This window comes from Carlito syrichta, unplaced genomic scaffold, assembly GCF_000164805.1.
Source record: "Carlito syrichta isolate Samal-C Ts95f unplaced genomic scaffold, Tarsius_syrichta-2.0.1 Scaffold307331, whole genome shotgun sequence".
Lineage (NCBI taxonomy): Eukaryota > Metazoa > Chordata > Mammalia > Primates > Tarsiidae > Carlito > Carlito syrichta.
The window spans coordinates 757,414-781,146 of record NW_007251427.1 but is presented as its reverse complement, the minus strand read 5'-3'; the positions used below and the strand labels follow the sequence as shown (position 1 = coordinate 781,146).

General features: G+C 40.2%; 1 protein-coding gene across 2 annotated transcripts in view; it reads left to right on the top strand.

Annotated features, from left to right (window-relative positions):
• The window catches only part of RRAGC (Ras related GTP binding C), a 19,558-nt gene extending 546 nt beyond the window's left edge, over positions 1 to 19,012 (top strand). The window contains exons 2-7 of one of the 2 annotated variants that reach the window (XM_008064414.2): positions 1,910 to 2,113; positions 3,108 to 3,307; positions 6,946 to 7,060; positions 8,580 to 8,722; positions 12,843 to 12,991; positions 17,462 to 19,012. In XM_008064414.2, coding sequence (XP_008062605.1) covers positions 1,910 to 2,113; positions 3,108 to 3,307; positions 6,946 to 7,060; positions 8,580 to 8,722; positions 12,843 to 12,991; positions 17,462 to 17,613 — 963 coding nt within the window. In that variant the 3' untranslated portion in view covers positions 17,614 to 19,012. The remainder of the gene's footprint in view (positions 1 to 1,909; positions 2,114 to 3,107; positions 3,308 to 6,945; positions 7,061 to 8,579; positions 8,723 to 12,842; positions 12,992 to 17,461) is intronic. The other variant, XM_021715725.1, reaches the window with a different exon arrangement.
• Positions 19,013 to 23,733: the final 4,721 nt, after the last annotated feature.

Genomic DNA, 23,733 nt, shown 5'->3' with positions numbered 1-23,733 from the left:
GGCCGGGCTGGCCCAGAGTCCCGTCCCGCCCCGCCGCACTTTCCCTTCTACTTCTGCGAGCGCGGGGACCCCGACCTCTGCGTCCACGCCCAAGTCAGCTGTGGCCGAGTGGGTCGCTGAAGGCGAAAGTGGCTGGAGGGAGGCAGGTGCCCGGCGGCACCGCCCAAGACCTCCGCCCCCTGGGGCCCGGGCCCCCGTGTCACTTGCGAAACTGAGACGTTCTAGTGCTCACTTGAAGAACTTCGTGGACTCTCTCCCCCTGCCCCGTTTGCTTTTTGTTCCTCTCACTTCAGGTGACCTGAGTTTGCAGGGATTCCCAGCCGAGCCCTGGGGAGCAGCGTCCGAGCGTTGTGACTAAGGCACTGGGCGTCTTAATGCTTGCCCTTGTTACTACTCGGAGGGAGACTTCATGTCACGTTATTGGGGATTGGGTACTCACAGTGCCCCTGATTCAGTGCTTGTGGCCTGGTGAATATAGTTCCTGGAGATATTCCCCTGTAGGTGTGTGGTTACAAAATTCTTTTGAGACTTCGAGAATGTTTTGTTGACCTACGCCAGTCCATTTGTTTTCATTTTGGGCCTTTCATGAACGAATGGAGGGATGTACGCTTTTTAGTAAGAGGGAAATAGAGGCAAGATTGACTTCCTGCAGCAGTCCACCCCCGTGGCGCGCAGAATGAACTGGTAATAAAGTGAATTATCACCAGACACCTGGTCTTTTTCCTTTGCCATTCCGTTGAAAGGTCTGTCCAAAATGTTTCGTAGACGTGACTTTTCTCCAAATTTGCTGGATTACTGCATTTTATTTACCTTGCTTTTCACCTCCACAAGCAAAACTTGAGTACATTTGTGGTAGGTTTTTAGCAAACTGATTCTAGTTCTTCCACTTGTTAACTGACGAAAACTTGGGAGTAACAGTCCATTTTTCTCTTCTAGAAAATAAATTAATGAGAGGCAAGCTAGTTTTAATTTAGGGTTGTGTGGATTGTGATTTTTTTTTTTTTTTTATTGAGTTGTAGTCTTACTGTCGCCCAGACTGGAGTGCAGTGGCCGCTGCCGGCCACCGCAGCCTCGAACTGCTGGGCTCTGGCGATCCTTCCGCCTCAGCCTTCCAAGTAGCTAGAACTACAGGTGCGCACTACCACACCCGGCTAATTTTTTGATTTATTGTAGAGATGAGGGCTCGCCAAGTTGCCCAGGCGGGTCTCGAACCCGCGGGCTCAGGCAGGTCCACTCACCTCAGCCTCCCAAAGCACGGGATTACAGGTTGAGCCACCGACCCCGGCTGGATTGTGATTCTTAACAATTGTCTTTACCATTTCTTTTCTCATGGGAGCTTCTTTTTTTCCTGTCAACTCCCACTGGTCCTCCTGGATGTTTTCACTTTCTACTTGGTATAGTTACTTTCCTTGTTTTATTTTTTCCACAGTACTGTAAAGTCAGTGAGGGCAGGGTCCAGTCTGTTTCACTTTTTTTTATTACTCCTTAGAGTCTGAGGTAGGTACTCAAGTAATTTTTTGAATGAGCAAAACTTAAGCTTTCACTTATAAAGCTTTCATAATCTTAAAGCAGATTTTGGCAGAATTAATATTAGTTTCCCCCCCCCCCCCCCGCAAAGAAAAAAACAGTGGAGAAGTGAGAGAGAGTACTATTCTCTCTGGTACTGAATGTGATGCAGAGAGATAGCAGGAAAGTTTTAGCTCCAAAACAGAGTTAATGGAACTTAATTTGGTGTTTCTTTTCTCAGAAATAAAAGGATAGTGACTATCAGTGGATTCACTATTCAATTTTTACTTTTCAAAATTTTTTTTGTTACGGGATCAATTTTTTTAATGTTAAACCAGGGTGAACTTTTAAATTTAAATTCTTAAGTTGAATAGTCATAATATTGTCTTGTTTCTTTTAACAGGTGGTGTTTCATAAGATGTCACCCAACGAGACCCTCTTTTTGGAAAGTACCAACAAGATTTATAAAGATGACATTTCCAATAGCTCCTTTGTGAATTTCCAAATATGGGATTTTCCTGGGCAAATGGACTTTTTTGACCCAACGTTTGACTATGAGATGATCTTCAGGGGAACAGGAGCATTGATATATGTTATTGATGCACAGGTAGTTAGAAACAATTGTTTATTTTATTTATTTCTCCATCCTGGTGGCAAAGAGATACAGAAACAAAGGAGAGTTATTTTATCTTCTTGTCATTTGCTTGCAGCTTATTTCTTTGGCAGTAGATTCCTTATAGCATAAGAGATGCAGATGTGCTTTGGGAGCAGGCATGTCACTGAGCAAGTACAGAATGTTGAATGGTTCGGATATGTGGTTCATATCTTGGAGTCCTAGTTATTAAGCAGCTAACATTGGTTTTCCACTTTTATTGGTTAATGGTAGATATTGTTGTACTTTATTAACTATAGCAGTAGTGATGTCACTTACTGAAAAGATATCATCCTATAACATAAAGAAGAATATGAGAACTGAGTTAGTAGATTTTAGAGTGAATAGTTTCCTTAATTGTCCAAATGAGTTTAGCCTAACAAGCACTTAGACAGGGTCTAGCATGTGGCAGACAGTCATGAGTGACACATGTCCCTATTCATAAGAAGCTTACTTTTTATAAGGTTAAGCATTAGTAATGATTTCTGAGTGACAAGGTCTATAGTGAGTGCTTTCACATACAGAATCTAATTTAATTTAATCTTCACAATACTGTGAAGTGTAGGTATTGTAATTCCAGTTTTACAGATGAGTAAACTGAGATCACAGAGTTTAAGCAGCTTACTTAAAGTCATACACGTGATAAATGGCAGAGCTGGGATTACTTAAAAAAATTCCATTGGGAAGAAATGTCCACTTCCTTTTTCCTTTCTGTATATTATCACTATTAAAAATTATAAGCATTAACTTGGTAATTGAATTTTTTTATCCTGAGAAATTGAAGAGCTACTTAGTAGTATAAGTTAATGTATTTAAATGTTTGAATATAATGAGTAATTAGATAATGTGTTTTCTATGGTTGGGAAAAGAGGTGGTTTGAGACTTTCTTAACTCATTACTTGACTTTTGTAAGATTTCTATTTAAAAAACATTTTGTTCTGACTTACAGGATGACTACATGGAGGCTTTAACAAGACTTCACATTACTGTTTCTAAAGCCTACAAAGTTAACCCAGACATGAATTTTGAGGTTTTTATTCACAAAGTTGATGGTCTGTCTGATGATCACAAAATAGAAACACAGAGGGACATTCATCAAAGGGCCAATGATGACCTTGCAGATGCTGGGCTAGAAAAACTCCATCTTAGGTAACAAAATGTGTGTTTGATATGAGAGCCCTGAACAATGTGTAAATGTATTCCCATCTCTGTCATTACAAACACTGTAGCTTTCCATTACCTTTTCCAAATCTGTATGTTTTTGGTCTCTTTGTTGAATTCTAAGCTGTTTTGGGAGCCTGATATTATTGAGAAGTTTCTTTATCCACTTTTTTCATTTTCCTGGAGATTGAAGTCATGTGAAGTGTTTCCATTGGTGCTTTTCCAAATTCATCTCAAGAGACTGGAGTCAGGCTGTTTCCTCATGGTGTCTGTCTGCTTTGGGACTCCCCCCTCTTGGTTTCATTATTTTTTCCCCCTTGCCTTAGTGTAATGAATCTCTGTTTTACATTTGTTGTAGAAGTTTTTAGCTTGGGTCTTGGACAGTATCTTTCTCAGTAGGAAGAGCCTTTTAAAGGGTGCACTTTCAAGTCTGGACTGACTCTAACGTATCTTAGGATTTAAAATATACTTTTTTTTTTAGTTGGAATCTCACTCTGTCACTCAGACTGGAGTGCAGTGGCTGCTCCTGGCCACCGCAGCCTCGACCTGCTGGGCTCTGGTGATCCTTCCGCCTCAGCCTTCCAAGTAGCTGGAACTACAGGTGTGCGCTACCATGCCTGGCTAATTTTTTTGATTTTTTGTAGAGATGACGTCTCATCAGGTTGCCCAGGCGGGTCTCAAACCCGTGGGCTCAGGCAATTCACTCACCTCTGCCTCCCAAAGCGTGGGATTACAGGCTGAGTCACTGAGCCTGGCTAAAATACACTTTTATAAAACTCTAAAGTTTGGATTAGGTGGGTTTATCATATAAATTTGCATAGGGCTGCTATTTAATTTAAAAGACTGGTGGCTTATGCCTAAATATTTTAAAGAAATTATTATTAAAGAATAATTACTAAAAAGGATTGGGGATTTGTATATTTGTATTCTAGAAGTGAATGAGGAATATTTTTGTACATCTTAAGCTTTTTTTGGTGATCTAGGCAGAAATGAGTATTAGAAAGTATTAAGAAAATATTATTTTGATGATAAAAGCAGCTTGAAGGGGGAGCATGAGAGAGATACAGCATAGTTATTTCCCTGTTCCTGCTCTATAATAGTGAATACTGTATAGGCTCAAGGCAACACCCATCTCTATCTCTAGTATTCCCTGAGCCTCAGGCTCTGAGATCTTTCACTTATTCTTCTAGGAAACCACGTAGAAAAGTCTCATTGGCCTCTAGTTTGCCTGGGTTATATTTAAAAACATTTATAAATAATTCATACTTAAAAAAATAAAAATTCAACAGTGTTTAAGAGAAAGTAAAAGTGCCTCCTCACAAAATTTCTCAGTCTTATTTTTTGTGTATTCACTATTTTTTTTTTTTTTTTGCACCCAGGCTGGAGTGCAGTGGCACACACATGGCCACCACAGCCTTGAACTGCTGGACTCAGGTGATCCTTCTGCCTCAGCCTTCCAAGTAGCTGGAACTACAGGCATGTGCCATCATGCCTGGCTAATTTTTCTTGATTTATTGTAGAGATGAGGTTTCACCAGGTTGCCTAGGCTGGTCTCAAACCTGTGGGTTCAGGCAATCCTCTCACCTCGGCCTCCCAAAGTGCTGGGATTATAAGCATGAGCCACTGCACCTGGCCAAGAGTATTCACTATTAATAGTTATTATCCAGATTTTAAGCCATGCTTGTCCTGTGTTCCCCAGTGCCCATGGGGAGCCTTCTGATTTTCTTTACTCTTTGTCTATGCCCCTTTCCAAGGCATCTCACCCCAATGATACATGCCATACCTTTCCCTAATATCCTGTAGGGACTCTAGGTCTTGTTAACTTCAGTAGATTTTTGCTTCAGGCTTTTAGCAGGCCTATGATTGAAGTTCCCTTTGATTTCCAGTTTCTAGAACTCAGCTCACTGTGCCTGTGGGTTCTCCCTGTCTCCATCTACCTCCAAGCTTTAGAGGCCCTGCAAGACCATTTCGCTTTGATAACCTTTTTGCCTAAAGGAAACACTAAAATATTTCTTTCTCCTTAGTGCCTAAGGGATCATCTTGGCCTCACCAGTTCCAGTGCTGTCACATCTACATTAGAGCTCCTTCCTGCATAGGGTTAGGTTCTTAGGTTAGCTCCCTGAAAGCATCTTACCTATAAAATAGTATATACTATTCTATGCCTCTGACTTTGTAATATGTAAATATCAGGGGTGCCAAAAAATTGTACACACATTTTAAGCGATAATGAGAAGGAATCTTGACCCTGATGGTAATCACTTTTTTGTAATTGCAGAAGTCAAATGTGACTTGTATTCATCTTTTGTTACCGGTATTACAATTTTAATGCAGTTTTTTCCTTTCTCAAAATGTGTATATGTTTTTTTTGGCACCCTCTGTATAAATGTGTCATAGATGCAACTATGTGTTGAAGAGTTACTCCCTGAGTGAAAAAAGCAGGTAGAATTGTCCACAGTATTTAAATTAAGAGTGTCTCTTTCTCTCAAATATGTTTCATTTATTTATTTATTTATTTATTGAGTTGGAGTCCCACTCTATCGCCCAGACTGGAGTGTAGTGGCCGCTCCCGGCCACCGCAGCCTTGACCTGCTGGGCTCTGGCGATCCTTCCATCTCAACCTTCCACGTGGCTGGAACTACCTGCGTGTGCTACCACGCCCAGCTAATTTTTTGATTTATTGTAGAGATTAGGTCTCGCCTGCCCAGGTGGGTCTTGAACCCGTGGGCTCAGGCAATCCACTCACCTCAGCCTCCCAAAGCGCAGGATTATAGGCTGAGCCACCGAGCCCGGCTAAATATGTTTTATTGAATCTTCATGTTACTTTTCCACTGTACATCCTTTTAGTCCTCCAGACTCCTGTTGATGCCTCCATTCTCTCTTCCCTTGTCTGTAGGGCCTTAGCTCTCATCTTCCTTAATATACTATATACATAAATTCTGAACACCAGTTATATTTGTTTGTTTATTCAGCAAATACTTATGAGCACTGTTCAGGGCAGTGGACTTGCAGCTACAAACAAGACTGACAGTCTCTTTTTTCATGTAGTTTGCATTCTGATGAATGACACGACTCAAAAACTTCTATGAATACATGTATAATACAATTTTAAGTACTTACCAATGCTATGAAGAAAAAAAAATTAGGAGAAAGAGGTAGAAAGCATCAGGTACACTAGTACTATTTAAGATAGGCTAGTCAGGAAAGAAATTTTTGAGGGGATATTTTAGTAGAGACCTGAGTTACATTCTTATTTAATAAATGCCACATAGCTCTTTTAGCTTTCTCTTGTGCCCTTGGTTTTTGTCTCAGTTATGTGCTTAAACAACCAAATTTTTTGTACTGGGTTGTAAAGACTTGTGGTGAATATTCAAGTTTTTGCGTGTAAAAATGCTTTCCTAGGTACTATCTCAGTTGCCCTCTGTGTAAATGCGGTAAAGAGGTAGATAGCCACAAGCCAGTCAGAAAGCTGCGTCTGTCATCTTGAATGATGGGCATGGTAGACAAGATAAAGAGGCTTTATTTGAACTTATGAAATGAAATGTTAAGAAATTTGAAATTGTATGTATTATGATAGATGACCCTGAACTTAAGGCATTTTTCAAATCAGACTATGTTGTGTTTTTCAGCTTTTATTTGACTAGTATCTATGACCATTCAATATTTGAAGCTTTTAGTAAGGTGGTGCAGAAACTCATTCCACAACTACCGACCTTGGAAAACCTATTAAATATCTTTATATCAGTAAGTGAGCAATTTATATATAATTCACTGTAGTTTCTGATTCTGGTTTTGTTAAATATATTTGTGTTTTCAAATTCTCCAAAAAGTGGCTTGAATTAGTCTGACCCAAGCATAAAAGCTAATGATATCTTTAAAATGTAAAATAAATAATAGCATAAAATGTGGCTTAAGTTGTTATTTTCTGAATTATTTTCTTAGTACTCACCCTTTTTGTCTTTAAAATGAACTGATGAAAAATTTTCTCATGCTTTTTTTTTGTTTGTTTTTTTGAGTGAAAATCTCACTCTGTTGCCTATGCTGGAGTGCAGTGGCATGCTCATGGCTACTGCAGCCTTGATCTGCTGGGCTCAGATGATCCTTCTGCCTCAGGCTTCCAAGTAACTGGAACCACAGCTGCATGCCACCATACCTGGCTAATTTTAAAAAAATTTATTTTAGCGATGAGGTCTCCCCAAGTTGCCCAGGCTCGTTTTGAACTCCTGGGCTCAGGCAGTCCTCCCGCCTCTGTCTCCCAAAGTGTTGGGATTACAAGTGTGAGTCACCATACCCAGCCCTCATGCTTTCTTAACAAAAAACATCCTTATGAGCCAGGTGCGATAGCTCACACCTCTAATCCCAGCACTTTGGGAGGTGGAGAAGGGAGGATTGCCTGAGCCCAGGAGTTTGAGACCAACCTGAACAAACTTGGTGAGACCTCATCTCTATAATAAATAAAATAATTAGTCAGGCTTGGTGGCACATGCCTGTGGTTTCAGCAACTTGGAAGTCTGAGGTGGAAGGATTGCCTGAGCCCAGCAGGTCGAGGCTGTGGTAGTTGTTAGCATGCCGCTGCACTCCATCCAGCCTGGGCGACAGAGTGAGACTCTGACTCAAATAAAAAAAATCTTTATGATACCTGTTTTCTGAAGGAATAGTAGTAACCGAAATAGACTGGGTTTTGAGAATGTGACCTTATTACTACTGTAATCTGAGTATCATATTTTACATTCTTATTTTGAGGATTCAGTTTAATAAGAGGGTAACTCTCCAATAAATTTAGCATTTAGCCATTATATTTTTGAAACATTACTTTGAAAGGATTCAGTATATGGTGATCCCCACTTTGACTTTTGGGCTTTTGGGTTATGTTACATGTTGATATTAAATTAATTCTTTCATGTTTTGCTAATCACCACATAACGCCTTTCTGGTAGTGAGGTCATTCAAATCAGAGATTGATTATATCATCACTTGATTTTTGGAGAATTTTTTTGTAAAATTTTTGTTGGTGTCTTAGAAAAAAATTCATTTGAGTAAAAAGGGAAAAGAAAAACATTTGACTTAGGAAATTATATGAGAAAATCAGGGCAGAGAAGTAATTCTACCTGTATTGTCTATTGTCCAAAGCACTATTTGTTTTTTGGTATTAGGTCATATAATTAAAAATGACCCTTGGATATTACTCAATAATTAAGGATCTTTGATCTTGCAAATTGTGATTCTTAAAAACTGAACACTTCCCCAATTTTGTTTTTCCAAGAATTCAGGTATTGAAAAAGCTTTTCTCTTTGATGTTGTCAGCAAAATCTACATTGCAACAGACAGTTCCCCTGTGGATATGCAATCTTACGAGCTTTGCTGTGACATGATTGATGTTGTAATTGACGTGTCTTGTATATATGGGTAAGTTATATACATATTTTTGCAAGATCTCAGACAAATGGAAAACTACCAGCTCGATTGTCCAGCGAAGGAATTTCTGAAGCCTCTGGCAAGTAGCTCTGTATGAAGTGGGATCATTCTGACCATAGTGCTTCAGCTCGGAGCATGGTTTCTCTATAAATGAGCTGCTAGATCTTATTCCAGATAAGATGGCTAAGAAAAGTTGGAGAATGTAACTAGCACTGGACTTAATTATCACTGCAAGTTTCTTCCACTGTTATGTGGGAGACTTGGAATGTCTTCTTATTACTAGGACTTAGCTAGATGGAAAAACTAGATTAATTTATTTAAAATGATCTGAATGACAAATTAAATTCTGGTTCCTAATTTAACCTCAGGCATTGTGGAGCAGGGGATTCTTAATCTTTCAGATAGCCAAGAAATAAGGTAATTAGAATTTTAGATGTTAGAAGGACTTATAGAAATTTGACTCATCTGCTTCCAAAATTAACCTCTAAAATATGAGCTTTACCTTTATGTAAATCCACCAAACTGTTATAACCAAACTGTATATAGAATTTTATAAAAGCCAGCAAACAAGTGATTTTGTAGAATAGGCCAGAGGGCTAGTGAAAACTTTGGAAAATTACTGGCATTTCATAAACCAGTAACATTGTCCATACTCTCTGATAACCCTGAGTCCCCTAGTATATTAACATCAGAACTCCCAAGAGACTTTCAGATGATTTAACATGTACTTTTGCTTTCTAATATCTGTGTCCTCTATCTTTTTCTCCTCTCTGCTTTACCTAGTCTAAACTTGGCTTTCACCTCTGACTTTACCCGTTACTTTGGTCTTTCTACCTAATTTGTCAGTGTTTTTCCTCTAGCTGCCTCTGAGTAGTAGTGTATGTTTATCTTACTTGTTCTTTACTTCCCTGCTCCTGTCTTCCATTTCTGTCTATTCTTTTCACTTTTGTGATTATATGATCTCTTGTGTTTCCATAATGAAAATGAGATGTTTGGGCTGGGTGTGGTGGCTCAGTCTGTAATCCCAGCACTTTGGGAGGCTGAGGCAGGAGGATTGCTTAAGCCCAGGAGTTTGATACCAGCCTGGGCAACATACCGGGACCATGTCTCTGTAATTAAAAAAATAAATTGCCGGGCGTGATAGTGCACGTCTATAGTTCCAGCTACTTAGAAGGCTGAGACGGAAGGATCGCCGGAGCCCAGCAGGTCAAGGCTGCAGTGGCCAGGAGCGGCCACTGCACTCCAGTCTGGGCGACAGAGTGAGACTCCAACTCAAAAAAAAAAGAAAAAAGAAAACGAGATGTTAGTAAAGTTTTATGTTTCTCTTTCCTAATTTAAAAAATAAATTGGTAGAACATTTGCTTTTTCTTTAACAAACAAATCAAAATTGCATAAACTAACTTATTTGTAATATAAAAATCAAAATTAGTTGTAAAATTTATTTTCAGTGTAAGATACATTTAAAATACATATTGTAAAGTACATGATAAAAATATCAGAAAAAAGGGCTTTATCTCACTATTCTTAACACAGTTTGTGCATGCAATTTGATGTGCTTTATTACAGTTTAATCCCTCTTAATTGACTCTTGACATGTTTTTTGAGGGGGATTATGTATAATTTTGACAATTCTAGTTTAATAAATGAAGTAGTTTTCAGACCCTGAAAGACTTACTTTGCAAGTATTAGGACTCCATAATACCTTTGATAGACCATATTTCTTTTATTTATTTATATTTTTGAGATAGGATATTGCTTTGTTGCCCAGGTTGGACTCAAACTCCTAAGCTCAAGTGATTCTACCCTCTCAACCTCCCAAGTAGCTGGGACTACAGGTTCACACCACTGCACCCAGCTTAGACCATATTTCTTTTAGTTTTTATATTTGCTACTTTTTCACCAGTGGCAGTTTTTATATTTTAGATCCTCCTTTTATTTGTAGACTGTGTCAGTACAGATGAGTATGGGCGAAGATTTGAAGCCCGCTATATTCTGTGCATCCTAGGGAGACAAGATGAAAGTGTGAATGCATGGAATTCTGTCGGGTCACAGAAAGAGAAAGTGTCTGTAACATGTTGACACTTGGTATATGTTTTGTCCCATGATATTTTCTATGAGATTTTCACTTTATAGTCTGAGAACTAACCAGGTTACTTTCCCTCCCATAGTTTATTATACCCTGTTGTGCCCTACTAGCAGCCATTAGGGTATTCTGCTACTAAGTATGGTTCTCCTTAGTTATAGCTTCCTGCTTCTGCCTTTCTTATTCTTTTCTCATGTTAGTATATGATTCAAGATTATGTGCTGGTTTGACATTAAAAACTTTGTAGCTTCTTAACAGCTGCTGGCTATGAGTACTAGCTTAGGGAATCATCGTGTCGGAACCTGTTGTTAAAGTTAGCTCTCGCTGTCACTTTCCATGAGGCACAGAAAATGGATCTACGAAGGGCATCTAACTATAAGCTGAGAACACATAGCACTTATAACTTCCTCTCCTCGAATTAGAAGTAGTTTTCTTTTATACCCTTAAAGTAAAGGACACCTACTTCCCCACCGCTCTGCCTTTCCAAATCAACTTTATTTGAATTAGTTAGGAAGCATACTGGAAACTGCAGGGAATTGAGTTAAAAAACACAAGTTTGAGTACTGAACTTTGCCAGGAGATCACTTTGTTTTTAGTGAACTTCTGTTTCTACATCTTTTGAATAGGTATAGTCTTCTTTATGTAGTAGTTGATTTTGACTTGTCACAGAAAGGATTTAAAGTGGTTAAATAGGGCTATGGTAATAATTCCTGTCTTCACAGCTGTTGAGAAGATCAAATTAATGTATGAGAAGGTAAACTGTAAGTCAGAATGGTTTAAAAAATAAGCCTCAATTCATGAAAATATACATAGACGATATAGAAAAATAAAAACAGGAGTAAATAGCCACTACCAAAGATGACTTACTGCTGACAATTTTTTAAGTGTTACTTATGTCACTTTTAAAATGTATTTTTGTTTTGGAGGCAAATCTTATCAAATTAATATATGAGAAGATAAGCTGTAGGACTCAGAGTAGGCTTGAAACTAAGCCTCATCTCCACTCATTAAAAACTGCATGGAAAATAGAAAAGTGGAAATAAGAGGAAAATACCTTGTTTTACTACCAAAGGCCATTGCTTTTTTCCTTCCTTCCTTCTTTCCTTTTTTAAACAAAGTTTATTAGAGAAAGAAGGGAGAAAAGAAATGGAGACATGCCAAAGTTGGCATGGGTGCAAGAAATTACCACGTTTTCTTTTTAGTATATTTTATTCACCTTTTTTTTTTTTTTTTTTTTGAGTTGGAGTCTCACTCTGCCTCCCAGACTGGAGTGCAGTGTCCGCCCCTGGCCACTGCAGCCTCGACCTGCTGGGCTCCAGCGATCCTTCTGCCTCAGCCTTCCAAGTAGCTGGAACTACAGGCATGTGCTACCACACCCCGCAAATTTTTTTGATTTATTGTAGAGATGAGGTCTTGCCAAGTTGCCCAGGCGGGTCTCGAACCCGCAGGCTCAGGCAATCCAGTCACCTCAGCCTTCCAAAGCGCAGGATTATAGGCTGAGCCACTGAGCCCGGCTCTTTTTTGTTTTTGAAGGCAGATACTTCTTTTAAAAAGGCAGTTTTGACAACTCTTAATTCCTTAAGAGTGTAAATCCAATAGTTAAGAGCTCAGATAGTAGCAGGTCCTAGAGGGTTCCTGTGACCTGAGGGAAGTAAAGAGAAGAGGCACCTCTGCTGGAGTTACAGAATACAGTCTGAGAGGGTATGTAGTCCCATCTGGCAAGATGTTGGAAATGTCATTTCCCTGGTTAAGATAAATACATTTTCACTTTTTTCCCCAAACGCCTGATTATCTGTGGTATGAAGGGATATGTATGGTGTCATCATTTTTAGTAGGAATTTCTGAGATTCTGTGATTAGGAACCCTGTACCTGAATAACACTCTGTTCCAGTATATTCAAGCCAGTATTATTCTTTCTCAAAAAGATATTTGGGAAACTGGGTGGAAAGACTTGTCACTTTACAAATTAAATGTGACTAAATGCCTAGCTGGGAAACCTGTAATGAACAGTACTTTCTTTTAAAATAGGTTAAAGGAAGATGGAAGTGGAAGTGCTTATGACAAAGAATCTATGGCAATTATCAAGCTGAATAATACAACTGTCCTTTATTTAAAGGAGGTGACTAAATTTTTGGCACTGGTCTGTATTCTTAGGGAAGAGAGTTTTGAACGAAAAGGTAATGGCATTTTAAAAAGCTGTCTTATGTTAAGTTATTTGCCATCATTTCTCATGTTCTTGAAAATAAGAGAAATATTACAGTGTTAGACAAATGGCGATGTTTAAAAAAAATTAACTTAAACTAATTTTGTCCCTTTCCTTCTGCATATGGCCCAGGCTTTCTCCTTTCTTCTTTAGATCTTTTATTTTAGATAAAGTTTTTTATTTTAGCTTCTCTTCCTTTAGATCTCGTTAGTACCTGTTTAACTGCCTTCAGTTTGACCTCCATCTGAATCAGTCTACTGAAATTATTTTTTGAGAAATTACTAGATTAGCTTTTACTACTTTCAGTGGCCTTTTCTTTTTCTACAATCTCTTCAGCCTTCTGAAGCTTATGAGCCTGACAGTCATTCCTTTCTTAACGCTTTCCTCTCTCTTTGTCTTTCTAAAGCTGAACTCTTCGGGTTATTTTGTGTTTGTTTCCCTGGCCATCTCTCCTATTTCTTTGGACTGTTTTTCTTTTTCTCAGTCCTGAGTGTTCATCACAGCCACATTTTTCTATTCACTAATTCTGCAGGTGAGTTCATCCAGCCCATGGCTTCAGTTAATCTTCTGTATGTGTTTGACTGAAAAATTCACATCTCTGGTTCTGACTTGGGCTCATGTTTTGGTCCCATGTTTGGAGCTATTAGTAAGACACCTTCCCTTAAATAGTTGATTGTTACTTGGGCATTGTGTCCATCACTAGTGGATGATTATTTCCTCTGTTTCATGACTCTCTTGGCTGTCCTACTTCTGTCACTAGTTATGTCATTTTTCTCCTGTCCAAGCTTAGATATCTTTAGGTAATTGTTTGGTGGTATTACTGAAGGGGCCCTTGCAGATCAGTTCATATAGGGATTTTGTGTTCTCCTTTTTCCATTCCTCCATGTTGTTTACATTTAACTTTCACCAAATCTGATAATTTGTTTATTGGAACTGTTTCTTGGGCATCCTTTCTATTTTCTTTTTTTTTTTTTTTGAGTTGGAGTCTCACTCTGTCGCCCAGACTGGAGTGAAGTGACCGCTCCCGGCCACCACAGCCTTGACCCGCTGGGCTCCGGCGATCCTTCCGCCTCAGCCTTCCAAGTAGCCGGAATTATAGGCATACGCTACCACGCCCGGCTGATTTCCTTTCCATTTTCATTGTTCAATGACTCCAGTTCAGGTCCTCATCCCTCCAGGCCTGTGGTGCTGCAGTTACCTCCTATTTGATAATGTTCGTGCATTTGACATATACACGGAGGGTCTAGTATATATTATCTTTTATCCCAAATACAGACTATTTTTCAAAAAATTTCTTTTATCATATTATTTAGCTGCTCAAGAATCTGCAGTAACTTTCTATTCCTCACTGCAACAAATACCCAGTCTTCTGCCTGAGTTTTAAGATTTAATCTATCGCCCAGATTCAGTAATTATCACCAGTCTTATTTCTTATTTATACCACTTTCTCCGCTGGATTATTTTGAGGCAGATCCCTGACATTAAGTCATTTTGTCAGTAGGTTTCAGTAGGCATCTCTAAAAGAGAGTACATAATAATATTAGCATTAGTAAACATAAAATTAACAGTGATTTAATGATATCAAATATCTGGCCAGTGTTCCAATATTCTTGATTGTCAAGAATACAGTTGGTTCAGAAGTCAATTTTAATTTATTTGCATTGATCGAAACTTGTCTTTTATAGTTTTGTTTATTTTTTTGAATCTGAGAGGGACCATCTTAATTTGGCTCTAATAATTCAGACCTGATTTCTAGTACTTCCTGCCAAGAATTCTCTGGTGCCCCTCTCTCCAGTCAGACCCTTGTGTTCCTGTCCTCTACCTGTGCTGTGTTTTGTTGCCAACTTCCTGCAGTTTTTGTGTGTGTGTGTGTGATTTTGCTCCCCTTTCTGCCTAATTAAGTCCTGCCCATATCCCTAAAGTTTATTCTTATCTCCGAAGCTTTCACTGACTACTTTGCCCTGCATTTGGCTCTCCCTTCTTTGGACTTCTTTCACATTTGTAGTCAATTTGACACCAGATTGTTTTGGTTTGTTTCTTGTGCTTTGGCTTTATGCCCCAGCTAGCATTTCCTGGAAAGGCATGGACCATATCTGCTGCTTTCTTTGACACATTGTACCCTCTGTTGTGCTTTCAAAAAGTATTTAATGACTTATCAAATCAAATATAAATTATTGAAAGATCACACTATGTTCAAGCAGGCCACATAGTGTTTTCTTTTTTCTTTTTTTTTGAGTAGGAGTCTCACTCTGTCACCCATGCTGGAGGGCAGTGGCATGCTCCTGGCCATGGCAGCCTTGACCTCCTGGGCTCAGGCAGTCCTTCTGCTTCAGCTTTCCAAGTAGCTGGAACTACAGACATGCGCCACCATGCCTGGCTAATTTTTTGATTTATTGTAGAGATGAGTTCTCACCAAGTTGCCCAGGCTGGTCTTGAACTCATTAGCTCAGGTAATCCTCTCACTTCAGCCTCCCAAAGTGCTGGGCTTATAGGTGTGAGCCACTGTGACCGGCCTCACATAGTGTTTTTTTTCCTTCTTTCTTTTTAAGTCCAGGTCTCACTATGTTCTCCCTGCTGGAGTGCAGTGGCATGCTCACAGCCACTGCAGTTTCAACTTCCTGGACTCAGGTGATCCTTCTACCTCAGCCTTCCGAGTAGCTGGAACTACAGGCATGCAGCACCATGCCCAGCTAACTTCTCTTGATTTGTTGTAGAGATGAGGTCTTGCAAGTTGACCAGGCTGGTCTTGAACCCCTGGGTTCAGGCAGTCCTCTGGCCTCCACCTCCCAAAGTGCTGGGATTACAGGTGTGAGCCACTGCACCTGATCCACACATTGTTTTAATATTTTACATTTCTTGAATGTAAATTGAGTGATGTGAAGCTTGGATATGAGAGAGATTAATTTGGCCAAGGTGATATTCAAATCGCACGTTTGTTGTCTATCAGGATATTATGATGGTGAATATATATGATGACCAGCTGTTCTTGTGGTTGAAGAGGTTGCTGTCTAGTTTGGAGGTTAAAGAATTTCAAGCAGTGTTTATCAGTCAGGGTTAGATTTGGCTGCAAACCCAAAGAACAGTGGCTTAAACAAGTTGGAAGTTTATGTCTCTCTCTCACATTAAAGAAGTCTGGGGATAGTCTAGGACAGCTAAGGCAGTTTCCTCATGTCCTCTAACAGATGGGTACTTCTCCTCCTGCTCTGTCATTCTTAGCACTGACTTCTGTTCTCAGGGTTACCTTATGTCCAGAATGGGTCCTGGGGCTCCAGCCATTTTATCCATATTCCAGACATTAAGAAGAAACGGCAAGACTGAGGAAAGAATACATTCTCTTCTTCTTCTTTTTTTTTTTTTTTGAGTTGGAGTCTCACTCTGTCGCCCAGACTGGAGTGCAGTGGCCGCTCCCAGCCACTGCAGCCTCGACTTGCTGGGCTCCAGCGATCCTTCCGCCTCAGCCTTCCAAGTAGCTGGAACTACAGGTGCGTGCTACCACGCCCAGCTAGTTTTTTTGATTTATTGTAGAGATGAGGTCTCGCTGCCCAGGCGGGTCTCGAACCCGCGGGCTCACTCAGTCCACTCACCACAGCCTCCCAAAGGCGCGGGATTATAGGCTGAGCCACCAAGCCTGGCTCATTCTCTTCTTCTTAAGGCGAGTTCACTGAAGTCCCACACACTTACACTTATCTCAGGCCGGAATTGGTCATGTGACCATGTCTAGCTACAAGGAAGGCTGGGAAATATAATGTTTTAGCTTAGTACCCATATGCTCATCTAAAATTGAGATTCTAAGGAAGAGGAAGGAAAATGGTTATTTGATGTGCAGCTAGCCATTTCTGTCACAAAATAGAAGCCTTTGTTCAACCAGAGTTTTATGTGGAAGCCTAGTTTATCAAACAGGTAAAGGGAAGCTGTTCTGCTTAAGGGGGGTCCGAGCTACCTGAAACTCTGCCTGATAGGCTTCTCTGATCCTTCCCAGAGTCCAGGGTTTTCTGCTGAGCAGTTTGCCAAACTATTGCTTTACTTGTTTTCTTTGGCTCTTCATTGGCTGTCCTGAAGACTTGTAAAAGGAAAAGCTTAAATTCAAAAAGTACTTGAGATTTTTCTTTCTTTCTTTCTTTTTTTTTTAATGAGAAACCAGGATTTATTGAGAGGACAGAAAAACTCGCACAGTGAGTGCGGACTCGTAAATTTTCTTAGCAAATTTACCTTCCCAATTGTTTTACTTAGCCTGATTGCTCACCACGTCCTCTCCCAGGGCCTAGAGGTAACCCGTGTTAACAGTTGGGTATTTGCCTTATCTTGTATCCAATGTAGAGAATTCCTCAGTTGGGTGTATGTTTTTAAATACATACCGGTTTTTTTTCCTGCTGCTAAATATTTCCTAGTAGAAAATTTCACAATTGACGTTTAGGAGGCATGACTTTCTTTTTCTTTCCTGCAGGTTTAATAGACTACAACTTTCACTGTTTCCGAAAAGCTATTCATGAGGTTTTTGAGGTGGGTGTGACTTCTCACAGGAGCTGTGGTCATCAGACCAGTGCCCCCAGCCTGAAAGCCTTGACACATAATGGCACGCCGCGAAATGCCATCTAGTGCGAAATGCCATCTAGTCTGAATCCTAGCGTCGGGGCTCTGTGCCAGCTTACTCTTCACTCCAGGGTCAGATGCCACATGCTACAGGACATGGGAGCTGCTGCTTGTGGGAATCTGGTGCCTGTCCCACAGGAGACAAGGGGTAGAGTTTCTCATTTGGATGAAAGCCCCTTCAACCAGTGGTGTACAACTGAAACTACAATTTCTTTTTTGAAAAATGGCAAAAAAAAAAAAAAAGAACCTAGAGACCACAGAACTCAAGTGTGTCTTTCTCCTCTTTTGGGTCCTACTTTAAGTAGTTGGGATATTTTGGACTTGGAGATAACACCAGTTACCCATCCTTACCAGGGAATGTTGCTGTCAATTCCAGTTGAAAATAATAGAAAAACTGAATTTTTATATGCTTCACGTAGGCTTTCATTTGAGTAGTCTCTAAAAATCCTGCCTTGCTTAAGTTCTAACACTGCCTCTCAGATTTCGATTTTGGACGTTGCACATCTAAGACCTTTTAAATGCATTTGCTTGCTAACTCAGAAGAGACACAGTCTGACTGCAGCAAAAGACATTCCTGCATTTGTTATTGAAGAAATAAGAGAAAATTTTATGCTGCATCAGGTGGAGAGCAAGGCTCAACAGTGGCTGCATTAGTACCCTTGGGATGTGTTCAGAAAAGAACTTTGAAACAGAAGAAAAATGTGTGCACCTATGTTTTGGGTACCAAATGCCTGCATTCTGTCTCCTGCATTAGAGAAATGATCATGCTCAATGTAACAAAGGGAATGTAAAAAACTTGTTTTTCCCATAGTGCCCTTCTAGGGGGGAAACTCATTATGTCACTGAAATAGCTCACTTTTCTTTAATCTTGATATCAACCTTTACATACCTTTTATTCTATGCTGTTTAGATTGTTTATTGCGGTCTGTTGACCATGAGTGGCCCTAAGGCACTGTTGGACTGTCCCCTGGGAGTTGGAGAGAGCATGTGGTGCCGCAACGTGTGTGTTATTTTACATACTTTGTCTCCAGTATTCTGACACCAGGTGTCAACTGTGGTACTTTCTTTGGCTAGGATATTAATGAGTAATTGTTGCTTTTTGTTGGTGGTTGATACCCTATCCATTGATTTAAACTTACACATTATTTTTATTCCACATGCCCAATAGTCATCTATTCCAAAGCCACTGGACCACTTGAGTACATAAGTGCCACTGTTTAATGCAATATGTATTTTCAGGTCTGTAACCTAACAGTGTGACTTGAGTGCTTCCTGCAGATGATTCTGACTGTTGAGTATTTACATGGACCATGGTGATATCCAAAAGAAAAATGCTTTTATATTTATAGATTATTTCATTGAACTATATATAAAATGGGTATCAATAAATGTATTTACTCCAAAATCAGTTTTTCTACTTCCCTAAGGTGGGAGTGGGTGGGGTGATGGAACATTGGGTCATCCCATCTTGTCTTTTTCTTCTTCATTTCTTTTTCTTTTGCTGCCTTCTGTGGTTAACATTTCTTATGTGTCAGGGTTTCAAGTTCTTATCCTGATGTCGAGATTTCATGACTTTGTGTCCAGGTATCTCCCCTGACCCATTTCTGTTTTAAAGTAGGAGATCTAGGCCCATGTGAAAATGTTTTTCATTAGGTGTTTTGTATCAACAAGTCTCAGTTGTGATGGGGAATATCCAGGGCCTGGTGTGATCTTTGTGTCCAACCTAAGCAGAAGTGAGGAGATAAATGAAGTAGAATACATTTTTAAAAATTGTACTGATTTCCAGCTAGTTTTTTGTTTCTTCCATCTCTGGAAATATACTCATTATTGACACTTAAATGACTGTTCAATCAAACACATATAGTTAGGTGGGACTAAACTGATTGGAGAAAATGCATATTAGTTTATCAATGGGAGAAATGTAGCTAGAGGATGAAAGATCTTTAATTTTATAATTTGATTAGGATTTCAGTTTTTTGTTTTTTGTTTTGTTTTTGAGTTGAAGTCTCACTTCGTCACCCAGGCTGGAGGGCTGTGGTACCTTCACGGCCACCCAAGCGTTGCCCTGCTGGGCTCTAGCGATTTTTCCGCCTTAGCCTTTCAAGTAGCCAGAACTACAGGTGTGTGCTACCATGCCCAGCTAATTTTTTTTTGGTTTGTTGTAGAGACGAGGTCTCCCCAAGTTGCCCGGGCGGGTCTTGAACCCACAGGCTCAGGTAATCCACTTGCCTCGGCCTCCCAAAGTACTGGGATTGCAGGCTGAGCCACTGAGCCCGGGCCTGTTTATTTTTATGCTTTTAATTTTTTTGGTAGAGACTGGGTCTTCCATATTGCCCAGGCTGGTCTTGAACTCCTCCTGGCCTCAAACGATCCTCTCGACTCGGCCTCCCAAAGTGTTGGGATTACAGGCGTGAATCACTGCATCCAGCCCAGGAGTTCAGTTTTAAAATTGTACATGGAAATCACAGAAACACTTTGAAGAAGACTCTTAAAATATTGTCTAATTCTATCTCCTTTTTCAAGCTATGGAAACGGAGGTCCAGAGAGGTACAGAGCCTTGTTGAGACTATAGCTAGGATAACCATGTAACTTAAACTCCATACCAAATACTGTGGAGAATGGATGGGGTGCCATGGGTAAGGATGCCTGAGCAGCAGATGTGAACTGGTGGCACTGTCTTGGGGACACCAAAGGTGGCCAGCTGCATCATAGATCTAGTTAGTGACAAAGAAGAGCTTTGTCCTCCAGATCTGGCAGCTCAGTGCTGCCTGCATTTACCTGCAGCCTTCAATCACAGGCTCCCATTGGTTAAATAGAGATAATGTTTGAAGATACACATTGTTGGTACATTGGTACATTGTTGGTATATTGGTGCCTGGTAAATGCTATTTTTTTTCCTACTGCTGAAAATTATAAATTCAGGGAGTGATTAAGAAGAAGTCCTTAATGATGAAATGGAAATAAAATAGTAAAATGTGGAAAGAAGACAATTCAGGAAAAAGGAAATGGAAGTATAATACAAATATTAGGAGTTTGCCTGAAATGTTTTGCATCCTGATGGAAGTTTGTACCAGTCTACCTCAAAGAAAGCTGGGACAGATGGTTTAAAAAAACCTTAAAGTCTTAGGCTGCAAGGTATTTTATCTATTTCACATACAACTACTCCCATTCACACATGTTTATATATACACACATACATATGCATATGTATGTGTGCGTGTGTGTGTGTATGTATGTGTATATACACACACACGCACACACATATATATATATGTCCCAATATAGAATGCTGGCGGTATTCATGAGTTGTGTTAATTTACCTTCTACATTTTGAGTTCTGTGCTTGTACAGAAAAACGAATGATTTAAAAGATAAAATTAGGATAGCTACAAGGTTTGTTGGAGAAAGCACTTTTTGTGATTTGTGTACTTTGTTTAGGATATTCTTTTTTGTTTTTCAAATGCTGAAAGCTCTTCCAATTATTCAAGAAAAGATTACTAGTGAATATCGTTACTGTTTTTCATCTAAGCTAATTAAATAACTTTACTCCCTCATCTCCCCTACCCCCTGCCAGAGCCACAAAGGCTCATAGTCCCTAGAGGAAATGTGGGCAGCAGCTGGACATAGCTGAAGTTTATATCTGTAATAGTAGCTTTGCTAAACTGTGACACCAGAGTTGGGAGACTGCACACAAACCTTCACAATGCCTTGTGAAGTAGGTACTAGACTCCTATTTACAGATGGGGAAACTGAGGCACAGAGCAGCTCAACTATGAAGTGGTGGAGTTAGAATTGGAACCTGAGCAGTTGGAGTCCAGAACCTGCATCCTTTTTTTTTTGAGTTGTAGTCTCACTCTGTCGCCCAGACTGCAGTGCAGTGGCCGCTCCCGGCCACCGCAGTCTCAACCTGCTGGGCTCCGGCGATCCTTCTGCCTCAGCCTTCCAAGTAGCTGGAACTACAGGTGCACGCTACCACGCCTGGCTAGTTTTTTTGATTTATTGTAGAGACGAGGTCTCCTCAAGTTGCGCGGGTGGGTCTTGAACCCACAGGTTCAGGTAATCCACTTGCCTTGGCCTCCCAAAGTGCTGGGATTACAGGCTGAGCCACCAAACCTGGACAGAACATGTATCCTTATACTACGGCCACTACTGGGCCTTGCTTTCCTAGTAGGAAGAAAGGTTTTGCTCATGGTGTGTTTTGCAGAAAAAGGATTCTAATAGTTAAAATTCAGAAACAGCCCAGGTTGGTGACTCATACCTGTAATCCCAACACTTTGGGAGGCCAAGGTGAGAGGATTGCTTGAGCCCAGGGGTTCAAGATCACCCGGGCAACAGGTGAGACCTCATCTGTACAATAGATCAAAATATTAGCCAGGTGTGGTGGCATGCACCTGTAGTTCCAGCTACTTAGAAGGCTGAGGCAGAAGGATTGCCTGAGCCCAGTGGATAGAGGCTGCGGTGGCCATGAGCGTACCACTGCACTCCAGCCTGGGCAACAGAGTGAGACTCTAACTCAAAAATAAAAATAAAAGTTGAGAAACATGCATTTTATATCTCTTTGGAGATTTACTATGTACAGTCAAATATTAAAGGTTCTGAGAAGACCTGCAATAAAGGAGCCTGTTTACGTTGGTTTGTATTCCATGTTCCTGGGTTTATTTGATTCTTTAAGAAATGCTTATTCCAAATAGTGTAATAAATGTACTCACTGAAGGACACATTATTGGATTAGAAGTATGATCTTTACGCTGGTTTCCGAGTATGTAAATACAACCATCATCAAACTGGTTTCTTGATTGGCTAGTCAGCACCTGTCTTTGTAGGTGGTGATGGGGAAGCACATCTGACGACTCTGTAACATTTCCTCAATGTCCTATTGTTCGCTCTTTTAAACCGCCTCTCATCCCATCTTGTGAAGGCAGACGCCTTGCTGGTGTGAGCGGTAAATAGCTTGTCTAGTTCTCCACCGTTTGGTGGTGGTGTTCTTAGTGTTCGGCCTCTAGGTGGCGGTGTTGTATTATTTAAACACAGCTTCTCGCTTTTAGTGTTCTACTTATTTGCTCTGTTCTGAAAGTTTGTACTGCCTGTGTCACCCAGGTGCACACCTAACCTAGAGATCCAAAAAATTCCTGAACTGGGATAATATTCAGGGCTGATTTGAAACTTTTTTTTTTTTTTGAGCTGGAGTCTCACTCTGTTGCCCAGACTGGAGTGCTGTGGCCGCTCCCGGCCACCGCAGCCTTCGACCTGCTGGGCTCCAGTGATCCTTCCGCCTCAGCCTTCCAAGTAGTTGGAACTACAGGCGCGCTACCACGCCCAGCTATTTATTTTATTTTATTTATTTTTATTGTAGAGATGACGTCTCACCAAATTGCCCAGGCGGGTCTCGAACCCGCGGGCTCAGGCAATCCACTCACCTTAGCCTCCCAAAGCATGGGATTACAGGCTGAGCCACGGAGCCTGACTTAAGACATTTTTATTGGAAGTGGAGCAGTTTGTGATTTTCACTTTTTATTTAGTTAGAGATTGGGTAGAACAAAGAGGTCATAGCATCATTTGCTTTATGGATTAGGAGTTACAAATTGTGGATTAGGACTTTAAGGAGAAAGCTCTGTCTACATTCCTGTAGTGGGTAGAAATTCTTGTTCCCAAATTCATTGGTTGCAGATGTATGTGCTCTTCAAGACTCCGATGAAAGGAAATGCCACATATTTGAATTAAAGTATCTGCTTTAATCACTTTTCTTTGCTTCAAATGAGGTTTGTTGAAATTATTTCACGCTTGGACTTGAGAGGTAAAATACAGCAAGAGAAATGCTGCAGCACATTATCCTTCCATAGGCACTTGTTTTTCTTTCTTTCAGAGCCATCTCTCTCCAGAATCTCCAGCTGTGACTTTGTTCTGCAAAGACAAATTTAATGTAAAAAGGGCTAGATCCATCATTGCATCTTCAGACTTGTTTAAAATGTAATTGAGAAAATTGCAAAGGACAGTTATTATGAAGAAATAACTGAATGGCAGGAAACTAGTTGTCTCTCCCCGCCTTGAGTGCCCGTTACTACCAATGTGTTGCCCACAAAGTGTTGCAACTTCCACTTTAAGATTCTTACACTTTAAAAAGCATCT